We start from the raw sequence: 12,834 nt of genomic DNA, 5'->3' as shown, positions 1-12,834 counted from the left end.
AATAGGGTCATACACCTTATATGTATAAGTATGTATATATATATTGCCGCATCCAATCTGCACAGCGACAACAAAGAAGAGCTCGCGCAGCAAGAGAAGAAGACGATGTTCACGCCCGATCCCTTTTTTCTAGTGCCTCGCATAATTAAAGTGAGCTGTGCTACGAGTATATCCGACTTCTGCTGTTTCTGCAGCTCGCCATGTAATTTCGCAGCGTGGCCGAGTGTAAAGAAGACAGCGGCGCTCGGGCACGGGCGCGAGATCGGCTGGGCGAAGAAAGAGAACGACGAAGCGAGCAGAATAGAACAGCCGGCCTAGTCAACGGGCGTTGTGTCTATTTCTCTGTGTCTTTGCTTTACAACGGGAAGACTTCAATGCGATTAACCGTGAACAAGGTCTTTTCTGGATGAATACTTGCCGGAGTTTTCACTGCGTTCTGTCGACGCTAATTGGAAATTGTTTAAGGACACAATTGAACGTCTTACTAACGTTTTTGTGCCGCTTAAGTCTTTGAGGTGTGACAGATAATCACCTTGGTTTAATAAATTTTTGAAAAGATTGTCAAACAAGAAGAAACGTTTGTTTCGCTCGGCAAAGGTCTTGAATTCTAAGGTGCGCTGGGAATCCTACTTTCTCGTGGCCGCTGAGTACAAAGCTGCGTCAAAAAACGCCAAGGACGCATTCCTCAACCATACTTTGCTTGCAATGCTGATCAACAATCCCAAACAATTCTGGAACGTCATAAATAAGAAGGACACCACATCATTGCTACTTACATCCCCTGATGGAGTTTCATTCCTACCAAACTAATGTGCTTCTGTTCTAAATAATGTCTTTGCGGGCGGCTTTTTCTAACGATGTTTCTGGTGTTAACAGCGACTACCCTGTTTTGACGCTCCTCGCATGGACCCAATTGTTTGTGACGCACCGGGCATTCAGAGCATTATAGAAAATCTCAAACTTTCCTCTTCCTGTGGCGTTGACAACATTAACTCCAAATTTTGATTAATACGAAGTCGTACGGTTCCATAATCCTACTAAATTGTTTGAACAATCGCTTGAAAGAGGTTGTATTCCCAGTGATTGGGAAAGTAGGGAGGACATTCATCTGCACAAGTATGGAAATAAACATTGCCCTGACAACTTTCGACCGATTTCCCTCACCAGTATACCGTGTAAAATCATGGAGCACGTCATATACTCTCATCTTGTCTCTTTTTTAGAATCTAAATAACTTCTTCGGCACAGCCCAGCACGGGTTCCGTAAGTCATTTCCATGCGAAACCCAGCTCATATGTTTCGCACATGACCTTCACTGCATCCTCGACCACGGATCTCAGGCAGATTGCATATATTTATATTTTTCGAAAGCGTTCGACAAAGTCTCACATGGGCTGCTATTTCTTAAATTACGTAACCTTAACATTGACCCTAATGTACTTGCATGGTTGATCTGCTTTCTTTCAAACCGTTCTCAGTTCGTAACAGCCAATAACATTGATTCACATCCCTTACCTGTCCGTTCTGGTGTGCCGCAGGGGTCCGTTCTCGGGCCCCTTCTCTTTCTCATCTATATAAATGATTTACCGACTAACATTTCATCATCAATAAATCTTTTTGCTGATGATTGTGTTATTTACCGCGAAATTAACGACAATAACGACGCCTCTTGCCTTCAATCCGACATTAACAAGGTTCTGGATTGGTGTGACACTTGGAGTATGAAACTAAACATTAATAAGTGCAAGCACATGCGCATTTCTCGTAATTGTAAGGAACCTCCTACTTACCACATTAACAATGTTACTCTTGAAACTGTGTTCTCTTATAAGACCTCGGTGTTCACATTTCTTCTAACCTGTCCTGCAAAACTCACATCGATCATATCATAAATACGCCAATCGCATGCTTGGGTATCTTCGCAGGAACTTTTCTCATTCATCCAGTTCAATAAAATTACTGCTTTATAAAACACTGGTTCGCTCGAAATTAGAGTACTCTGCATCAGTCTGGAGCCCTGGCATTGATTCACTCATTTCAGATTTGGAAGCTGTGCAAAACCGTGCCAGTCGTTTCATACTCTCTATCACCGAACAAGTAGCGTAACCGCCATGAAATTAAGTTTGTCCCTCCCTCCTCTCTCTCATCGCACGTCTGTAGCTTCATTATGTCTTTTCATGAAATTTACTACAACAACTATCTGAAAAACAAATTACTCATAAGGCCCTCGTACATATCAGCTCGCATTGATCACCGCAATAAAGTTGGGATTCCATCTTATCACACTAAATGTTTTCATGACTCATTCGTACCTAGAACTTGTGTCAGTTGCAATGCCCTTGCCCATGACATCGGTAATATAGCAGATATTATTATGTTTCGTAAAACAATTGCTATCTTGTGAATATATTTATGCTTCTTATTCTTTGTATAACTTTTTTTCTCTCATCAAAATTGTTCTCGTGTATTCCCACTGCTATATTTCCTTTTTTTGTCTTGTTGTGAGTTTTCGCCAGCCAATTTGTATTTGCACTTTTTTTCCTTTATGACTTGCTGTTTATTGTATTCTTTATGTATCCCCACTCCCCTCTGTAATGCCTTCGGGCCCTGAGGGTACAATAAATAAATAAATAAATAAATAAATAAATAAATAAATAAATAAATAAGAGCATATGAATTCAAGCCGAAAGCACGCTAGGCATCATTGGCAACGTATCAGTCGATTCATGAAGTGGATAATATGTTTGCTGTTTTTCTGCACGATTGCTGTGTGAATGAGCGGTTGCACGCAATAATGTTGGCTTCTATTTCACGCGGATTTCTGTTGCCTATATGTTTTTGTTATGGGTAACGTGGTAGCCCACAAGGAAGACAACGACGAAGAAGCGTGAGGGGCATGCTAAAGGGCACGGGCGCAAGGTTCGTGGCGCGACAGCTGAGCTGTAATCGAACAAGGAACAAGGATGGGCTGCCACTGTCTGCGTAGATCCAGCGAAGGAAGCTTCGCTCGCTATTGCTGCACGGGCAGCGGAAATAACAGGAGTTCGCTTCCGGAAGGCAATGACGCTGGCATTCTGAGGCGTGGCCGTCGACCTCGACGATGTTCGGGTGACGCTCCTCACAGATGCTGCAGCTTCTCACGGTAGCCTATTTGTATAGGCCCATCACCACATTCGCTACTCGGACGTTCCGCGGTGACTGCGACAGTCACCGCGGAAAGGTGACTGCGACAAGGATGACGACGTCTTCGTGGACGTTGAGAACAGCACTGCACGCAACGCGGTCGAGGACCGGATTTCAGGAAGCCCAGCCGATGAATGAGTAAGAACGGTCCACTTTACCTTGGGAGACACTCGAAGGAGCCCACGTTTGACGGTTCGTCGTCCGCGATCCCCTCTAATCAATCCCCGTCTCTGTTCTCTATCGATCCCTCCTTATCCCTTCCCTTGTGCACTACGGCTGAGGTGTCCTCCCCTGAGAGATACAGTTGCGGGATGCACTTTTCTTTTCGTTTCCTTTTATTTTATTTTAAAAAGTAGTCGCACACTGTACCCGCGACAGAGAGGCGAACGCTGGCGGACTGAGGTTAAACTGACAAGTCAGGTGGCCTCTTTTCGTTTCTTTGCATTTTGGTAGCCTTAGTGATGTGTACGTTTTCCGCATATTGATATTCAAAGTGTGCTGTGTTTTTTTTTATCTTTAGTGAGTGACTAAATGAAGTTTTCCTTTTTTTGTGCCGCCCTACATCGTCTCATCTTATATCCCAAATCCACGCTCCCGAGATGAGTGAAATGTTACAAAGAAATAAATTTGAAACGTTCTATAGTAAATGTATGAAATGCATGTTGACAATGATTTTTCTACGGAAGAATTAGGCACTCACTTTTGAGTTGTGCAACCAGATGTTGAGTAGAATGTTAATAAAGTTTTCGGATGCAGATCGTCTAGAGAATTGAGATTTCATACAAACATTTGTGAATGATCAGACCCTATGCTATCGCATATATCCACGATACAAAAGTAATTATAAAATCATAATGATTAAATGATGTGCAGTGAGATAACAAAAATGATAGCCCACATAATCTGTGGCTATAATACGATGCACAAGAAGTTATTTTTGATCGTAATTTCTTTGTGACGTATTCTTTGTAGTCTATTGTGTCCTTCAATAAGTTTCATTTGTTAGTAAGCACTTCGTCTGTCACGTCTTCTCTTCTGGCCGCGTTTTTGTTTCTGCGCTTTAGGTGCCTGGACATGAACAACAAACTTGCCCAATGAATCGCACTCCTATCTAGACTAAACAAGGAAGTAGCCATTGAACTGATTCTCAGTAATGTGCACAAACAAATTTGCTATTTATAAGCCGGACAAATGTAACTTGAGAAGGTCATTAGTCATAAAGATGACAAGTGTTTTGTTTCTTGTGCCACGAACGTTGTGTATGAAATACCGTTGTCCTGTGGTGCGTCTTGCACCGGTCAAACAGGCAGATGCTTTAACGCAAGGCTCAGAAAGCGCAAAACGACGATAAAGAAAAATGAGCGTGCCCACTTGGCTGCCCATTGTAGTAAGTGCAATTGCTATCCTGTCCTCAAAGACACGAGCGTCATATACAGACATCAAGGTCGCACCGTCAGGAAAAGCATTGAAACATTCCACATAAAGAAGGGGGGAAGGGGTTGTATTAGCTAGGCCTCAATTAATTTTCTGCAAAAGGAGATTAGCTTTTTAAATTCCACTTAGGATGTGTGATATGATGCCTTGCCTAACTCGCGCATACTGTCATAAAAGTGTAACCTGATACGCATGTTTCTTTATGCGAATTTTCAATGTGTATATTTATATGTCTGTGGCGAATAAAAATTTTACTTGATTGCGCTCGTGTCATTGGTACCCTATTCTTTTGTCTTCGTGTGTGTGCGCTGTGTTAAGATGAAGATTTACCAACTTGCCCAAATAACCACCTTACTTGAGAAGGTAGCACACAACTTACCGTCGCACCGGTAGGTCCTGGGGGGCCAGCCTCGCCACGCATGCCCTGTGGCCCTGGAAGGCCAGCTCGGCCCCTCTCACCGGCAAATCCTCTCTCCCCACGCTCTCCATGCGGACCCGGTGGGCCCATTGGTCCAGCGGCGCCTTGTTGGCCCTCCTTGCCATCGGGGCCGGGCAGGCCGGGCAGGCCCGGCAGTCCCTGCGGCGGAACATCCATGATGGTTCCACATGAACCAAAATCGAAGACTTCAACGACACAGCTGTCTAAGCTCGGAGCCCTGTCACACAGTACAAGTAATGTCATTCGGGGCGAATGACATGAGGTGTTAATTCCATTTTATTTGTTGCTGACACGGGCGTAGCGAATGAAATTCACACCTAACGGCATTCGCCCGTCGAATGTGTTCACCGAACTCATGTAAGCGCAACAATCTCGTCAACAGGCACTTGGCAAAAGATTACAAAATCCATATCTTAAAGCGATATCTGGATGTTATTAGGGGCAAAGCACCTTAGAGTCTCGCCTGGCCGGAGTGTCACGTCGTCGTCACGGCCCACCATAAACGGGTATGCGCCACAAAAACTGCGTAAATCCCACTACTCGCCACCAGTCCATACTATGCATATTATGAGTTGAAGGTTCGTCGTTACTGCCTAAACCACTAGGCTTAGCTTAGCGGCGATGTCAAAATCCCCAACAAAATTTACCAAGGCGCTCAAGTTTCTTATCTCAAACCAGACACACAAACGTGCATCTCTATCGCAAAGTCATCATTTGAAACACCACTTCTTGAAACATACCTGCAAATGACGGTGCATTAGTGGTCCGAAGGCGAGTAAAACAGTGAAGAGTAAAGCTTTTGCTGTGGGAAACAGCGGCGCACACTGCATGCTTCACCCATCCCCGGGTTTCACGTTGGTGGAGCTGAAACACCATTCCCTACACGCTTCGCCCCTCCCAAGTTTTTTCATATGCACAAAGCTCAAGAGACAATGCGAGTAGTCGTTGTACAACTGGTAAACTCTACTCATCCCCTATTCACGTACCATGCAGGACTACTTAGTCTCTCTTGTTTTATGCCCAAACTACACCCACGAGAATGAAATGTGACCTGATATTACACCAATCTTTACTGGGTGTTCTTAAGTTTTATTGCGATAGCAACTATATGGACACCACTCTCAGCTGATTTGAGCCGTCTCCGTCATGCCCCAGATATGTATATATATATATATATATATATATATATATATATATATATATATATATATATATATATATATATATATATATATATTGTGAGGAAGATAGCGCCGCTATTGCAAGGGCGCGCGCTAGGCAAGCGGGAAGAAGAGAAAGACGATGCAGAGAATAGAACAGCCGGCCTAGCGAACAGGCGTTGTGTCTATTTGTCTCGTCATTACAATGGCGCAGTCTACGCAACACGAACCTTAAGTGCGTACTCGTAGGCCATCGGCGCCGCGGGCCTTCCATCGAAGGAACGCCCACGATCATGCAGCCCGCGTCCCAACTGCCGGAAGAACCTATGCCACCACTCAAGGACGGCGTCCAGGCCTCCTCGGTGGCTTCAGGGCAGGCATATCCCGGCGACGCCAAGACAGCGCACGACCTCCTGTTGCCCGGGACCACCATCCATGCGTCCCGTGGCGACGCCGTCTCACTCAAGACTCCATCAGCGCATGAGTCATTTTGGGATGCTGTACAAGCTCCCTCCGACAAGCATCCTGCCGCCGTGAACACTGGAGCCGCTGTATCCTCCGCAGATGCCGGCCCTGTCTCTCCATGCGGATCTACCGACAGCGCCGCGGAGCTGCTGCGTACGATCACGCAACTCCGCATCACGACTAACGCCTTGACAACGTCGAGTTCCAAGCTGCCTCCTGTCGCGCTGCCAACACTGTGCGCCATCAATGTCGTGTTGGCGGCCGCCTCACAAAATCTGGAGACCAGTTCACCCGAGAACCGCCGAGAGCTCCGCGGTGTCCTCACGCGGCTCTCAGAGCAACTGGCATGCTTGGCGTGGGCACACTCCGGATTTTCGCCTGCCGTCCCACCATCGGCGGCTGCCTGCGAACTAGCGGTGTTCCGCGGATTCCAGGACGACGCGGTGCTGTGGATCGAGACCATCAACTCGCTCGGCGACCACCATGCCTGGACGGACCAGCAGAAATGGCTAGTAGCCATCGACCGCCTTCGCGATGCCGCGAAGGCATGGCATGCGTACGAAGGGATCAAACAACGGTCCTGGGCTGAATGGTGTGCCAAGTTGGCCACACTTTTCCGCCCTCTATCTCATGCCTGCGACCCCCTCCCTGCCGACCGAGTCTCCAACGAGGATGGGAGCTGTGAGGCACAGAACCTCGACGGCGCAGCTCAAGCGTTCACAAACCTGCCCTCCCTTCGAGACCGAGCTCGCGAGGCGCAGCGCCCCTATGATGCAGCTGTGCCCAGTGCCAACCAGCCTGTTTTCGCAGACACAGCTTGTGAAGGGCAGCATCTCGATCGTGCATCTGTTTCCCGCAGTATATATATATATATATATATATATATATATATATATATATATATATATATATATATATATATATATATATATATATATATATATTCGTCTGCTCCACCAGACGAAACGTTAGTAGATATATACAGTGCCGAACCAACGAAAGTCGTAGTTTCTTCATTCCAATATATATATATATATATATATATATATATATATATATATATATATATATATATATATATATATATATATATATATATATATATATCATCAGCCTGTCTACGCCCACTGCAGGGCAAAGGCCTCTCCCATGTTCCGCCAATCCACCCGGTCCTGTGCTTTCTGATGCCACGTTATACCTACAAACTTCTTAATCTCATCTACCCACCTAATTTTCTGTCTCCCCCTCACACGTTTGCGATCTCTTGGAATCCAGTCAGTTACTCTTAATGACCACCGGTTATCCTGCCGACGTGCTACGTGCCCGGCCCATATCCACTTCTTCTTCTTGATTTCAACTATGATGTCCTTAACCCCCGTTTGTTCCCTGACCCACTCTGCTCTCTTCCTGTATCTTAAGGTTACACCTATCATTTTCCTTTCCATCGCTCGTTGCGTCGTCCTCAATTTAAGTTGAACCCTCTTTGTAAGTCTCCAGGTTTCTGCTCCGTAGGTAAGTACCGGTAAGATGCAGCTGTTACATACCTCCCTCTTGAGGGATAGTGGTAGATTACCATTCATGATTTGATAATGCTTGCCGAATGAGCCCCAACCCATCCTTATTCTTCTAGTTATTTCACTCTCATGGTTCGGCTCCGCGGTTACTACCTGTCCTAAGTAGACGTACTCCTTCACAACTTCCAGTATCTCGCCCCCTATCGCAAAGCGCTATTCTCTACCAAGATTGTTCCACATTACTTTAGTTTTATGCATATTAATTTTCAGACCTACTTTTCTACTTTCCGTATCCAGTTCAGTAATCATGAGCTGTAATTCGTCCCCTGCGTTACTCATTAATGCAATGTCATCAGCGAATCGTAGGTTACTGAGATACTCTCCATTTACTCTTATCCCTAACTCTTCCCAATCTAGGGCGCTGAAAACCTCCTGTAAACACGCGGTGAATAACATTGGAGAGATGGTGTCTCCCTGCCGTACGCCCTTCTTTATTGGGATTCTGTCGCTTTCTTTATGGAGGACTATAGTGGCTGTGGATCCGCTGTAGATTTCTTCCATTATGTTTATATAGGCTTCGTCGATGCCTTGATTCCGCAGTGGCTGCATGACTGCTGATGTCTCCAACGAATCAAATGTCTTCTCGTAATCTATGAAGGCTATGTATAGGGGTCGGTTGTATTCCGCGCATTTCTCAACACCTGATTGATAGTATGAATATGGTCTCTTGAGAATCCTGTACGAAATCCTGCCTGGTCCCTTGGTTGATTGAACTCTAATGTCGTATTAATTCTGTTAGCAATCACTTTTGTAAATAGCTTGTAGACAACGGACAGTAAGCTTATGGGCCTGTAATTTTTCAGGTACTTGACGTCCCCTTTCTTATGGATCAAGATGATGTTGGTATTCTTCCAAGATTCTAGTATCGTCCCCATCGAGAGGCACTTCGTATACAGGGTGGCCAGTTTCTCTAACATAATCTCTCCACCGTCTTTCAACAGGTCTGATGTTACCTGATCCTCACCAGCCGCTTTGCCTCTTTCCATTCCCTTTAGGGCTTTCTTTACTTCTCCTGTCAATACTGGTGGGATATCAGATTCCTAGCCGCCGACGTTGCAGCCCACTCCGGTCACGACACGCTCTGGACGTCTGGTACGCCTCCCAGATTTCTACAGACCCTGAGGGCTCTGCACTCCGCGGGGTGTAATGTGGCGACACACTGTGCACAAACCGGCTCAGCCTCCGCCTCGTCACTAGCTAGCCCGGCATGACACGGCTGCATGCTGCACCACGCCTGCGTCAAGAGAGCGCCACCGCAGCGTCACCGGAGGCTTACGTCACCGACGGTGGCTATATAACCAAGCTGCCAAGCTCGGACGTGATCATTCCTTCGCTACCCGACTGAGCGCGGCGTTGGTATGCTCGCCCCGTTGCTGCTACTACGCTAATAAACAGTCGTTATGTTTTATGTTGGGATGCGTCCTTCCATCGACACGGCATCCCAGTATCCTAAATCTGCACAAAAGAGAGGGCAATCTCGCCTCTAAGTAGAGGTATTATTGGCTATGATTTTCGGTAATCCAAGGCGTAATCTTAGGGCCTCCCTTTCCAGAAGTACAAGAAGACGCAATTTATAAGCCTATGCACCCGAATATAAAACACACACGAATTGTAATACTGGGCGTACGTACATTTTGTATATCATAATTATTGTGTCCCTTCGTATCCCAGTTCTTATTCTGCCCCGCTTTGTCTTCCTCGTTCTCCTTCGAGCGAGCCGGTGCCGCTTTTCTTCATTAAACTGCGAAATGAGCACTACAATGAAGTGCCCATCGCCATCATCGACACGCACCTGCGTTCCAGTGAATTTACAAAGGAGTTCTTCCCGCTTGTCATTAAAAAGGTTTCTCCTGGTTTTGGGGAAGTTGCACCGCAATCCCCGACTCTATCTCTGCAGCGGGGTAACGACGCTTTAAAATTGCGGGTGCTTGCATGAGTAGACCGTAACTGCGTCCGTAGCTTCCTCGAGAGTGCCGACCATGCGGGCACGATAAGCTTATTTCTTTAATCGTTTCTTGACTTTTATTTGAACGTGGACTTTCTATAGTTGCCAGGCCAAATGTGCTAGCATATATCACAGAACTTCGCTTGTCTTCAGCTGTTCAAAAGTTCGGTTGTCGGTAAGCGCTTGTCTTTATCAGTACACGTCCCTCTTCAGCGCTACGTCCCTCTTCAATTTTCAGAATTGTTCTATAGTTAAGCCAGTAGATCATCGCACGCATAATACGGAGGTACTGGGTTTGGCGATCACCGGCGCTCACATGTTCTTGCATCTATGTTTATTCAATTTCTCTGCTTATTTCTCTTATCATGCAATTTCTGATTGCATGTTGCACTTACATTGCAATATATGAAAAGCGCCCCCTAGGATCTTTATCATAGCTACATCACCTGCTGTTTCATATGGGTGCGTGTAACCATGAATGAGCCATTCGATCCTTTTGACCACGAAGTTCATATGCCAGAAGTCAATAGCATTAGGCTGCAAACAAATATCACAGACGTTGACGTTACAATCGTCCTCACACCACCGTGCTTATTCACCTGGAAGCCTCTTGGGCCCATGGGTCCTGCCAAACCACGCTCTCCTGTCTCTCCCGGCCGTCCAGGGGGTCCGGTGGCTCCCATTGATCCTTCCTTGCCAGGATCACCACGCGGGCCTTGAATGCCTGGTGGGCCTTGGCGACCTTCAGCGCCGGCCTCCCCCTGCGTGAGTACCGAAGCCGTTTAATAAAGCTTGATATGGGTGGCTCATCGTTCATGAAATCGGGCGATGGACGGTAACGTATGGCACCATCACGTACGACATGAAACGTTTAGTGACGTTATACAGGGTATTTATTGGCACATTACAGATTTTTAATAAAAATTTTATGGCAGTCACACTCCAGTCGTATTCGCACACGTAGTCTATTTCGAGACGGAAATACCTTGGCGAATCTAAAATGACATTTACCAGACAAATTAACAAAGACTCGTTGATTAGCATTTCGATTATTGACTTCAGGGCAGTCGTTTATATTAGAAACTTGTAGAGTGTGCCAGTTTGGGACATACCGATTTCCAAGAAAGCGCATAACTCGCCTCCTTATCCGATGTATTGTTAATTGAATTTTAAGGGTGAAATCGAAACTGAATACGCCCGGGGCGTAGAAAACGCGGCCGCTGTTACGTTGGCCTGGAACTGCACGTGACAAGGAATTTACAAAATTTCGATCAAGGCGCACCGAACCGGAATATGGTCAGGAAAATTGGCAAGCATTCTGAAATAAATTGTGCAGATCCCACGCCGTATAGAAACCGGTTTCATGCGAAGCAATCTGCTAGTACTTTTCTATGTTGCATTTTTTGGCTTTGAGCCAAGCGTTACGAGATAAATCGACGTGTTCTTGTAAGCGTAGTAGTTGTGTGCACATCGTGGCTTTACAAGGCACGTCCATTACACTGCTGTTTAAAGGGCAACTGATGGTCTGATGTGACGTCAGCATTCACTTTAGAGCACAGATGTCGCTATTATCGAAACGAAATGCACATTGCGGTGCGATGATGTGAATATCATACGTGACTTTTGTTAGCGTATACCTCCGGGTTCGAGCACCACTTAAATATAGCTTACTGAATTATAGGAATACAAATTTAATGTTTATTAGACTCCTATAAAAACGAGGCCAACATTGGAAACACAATTGACGTTAACACCGCATGACCCCTGTGTCATAGAAGAACATATGTAGTACTTATTACTCTGCTTTAAAATTAGATAGCCAGCACTGCAACCACAATTGACGTTAACACCGCATGACGCCTGTATCATAGGAGAATATAGGTAATGTTTATTGCTCTTTTATAAAATTAGATAGCCAGCACTGCAACCACAATTGACGTGGCACCGACATTACGCCTGCATAGGACTTTTAAAGCGAAAGCCTTCAGCGTCTCATACTCGCGGCGTCCGACGATCAGTGGTGGTGGAAAGGAAAGGAAAATGGCACCTAATTTCTGCAGCCCTTACGGGAGCACGGCGCAGTGCCTTATAGGGGTGGGGGTAAGGTGGGAATAATAGAAAAGTAGAAAGAAAGAAGAAAGAAGTGAAAGATGGTCGGCAAGAACGACGAAGAGAGAAGAACACAGGAAAGATGGGGAGCCGGTCACCGGAGTTCAAGGACGGGACCACGATCGGCCAGGGGCACGGTGCGCGTCGGTGACGAGGTGGCGAAGGCCCCGTCGATGAGAGGCGCACGGCATAGCGGACGAGGCAACCGTCACGGGGCGTCGACGGCGAGGGGCACGAGTACGCCCGGAACGGGCAAACGGCAACGCTTGTTGCGCAACTGCTGCCCAACGTGGTGGCGTCCAGCGGCGGCGCCAGTGCCCCCTCACACTCTCTCAGCAATCACATGATGACACAGCAGCGCGCGCGGCAACGCTGCTTCGTCAGACGTCTCGTCAGTGATGTTCTGTGCAGGGAAATTTTCCCGTTTTCAGGGAATTTTCAACCCTCATTTTAGACGAAAGAGCAAAAGAGAATCATCGTGATATTACAGGGAATTTCAGGGACGGAAACATTTCTTTGTAATGT

At 46.2% G+C, this 12,834-nt stretch overlaps 1 protein-coding gene across 1 annotated transcript in view; it reads right to left on the bottom strand.

Annotated features, from left to right (window-relative positions):
- LOC119394579 (collagen alpha-1(II) chain) overlaps window positions 1–12,834 on the bottom strand; it is a gene marked incomplete in the record, with an annotated part of 1,710,759 nt that overhangs the window by 551,649 nt on the left and 1,146,276 nt on the right. The window contains 2 exon segments of the mRNA XM_049415838.1: window positions 4,997–5,194; window positions 10,800–10,961. Coding sequence (XP_049271795.1) covers window positions 4,997–5,194; window positions 10,800–10,961 — 360 coding nt within the window.

Source organism: Rhipicephalus sanguineus, chromosome 5 (genome assembly GCF_013339695.2).
Source record: "Rhipicephalus sanguineus isolate Rsan-2018 chromosome 5, BIME_Rsan_1.4, whole genome shotgun sequence".
Lineage (NCBI taxonomy): Eukaryota > Metazoa > Arthropoda > Arachnida > Ixodida > Ixodidae > Rhipicephalus > Rhipicephalus sanguineus.
Note: the sequence above shows the minus strand (reverse complement) of the source record. Positions and strands in the feature narration are given on the sequence as shown.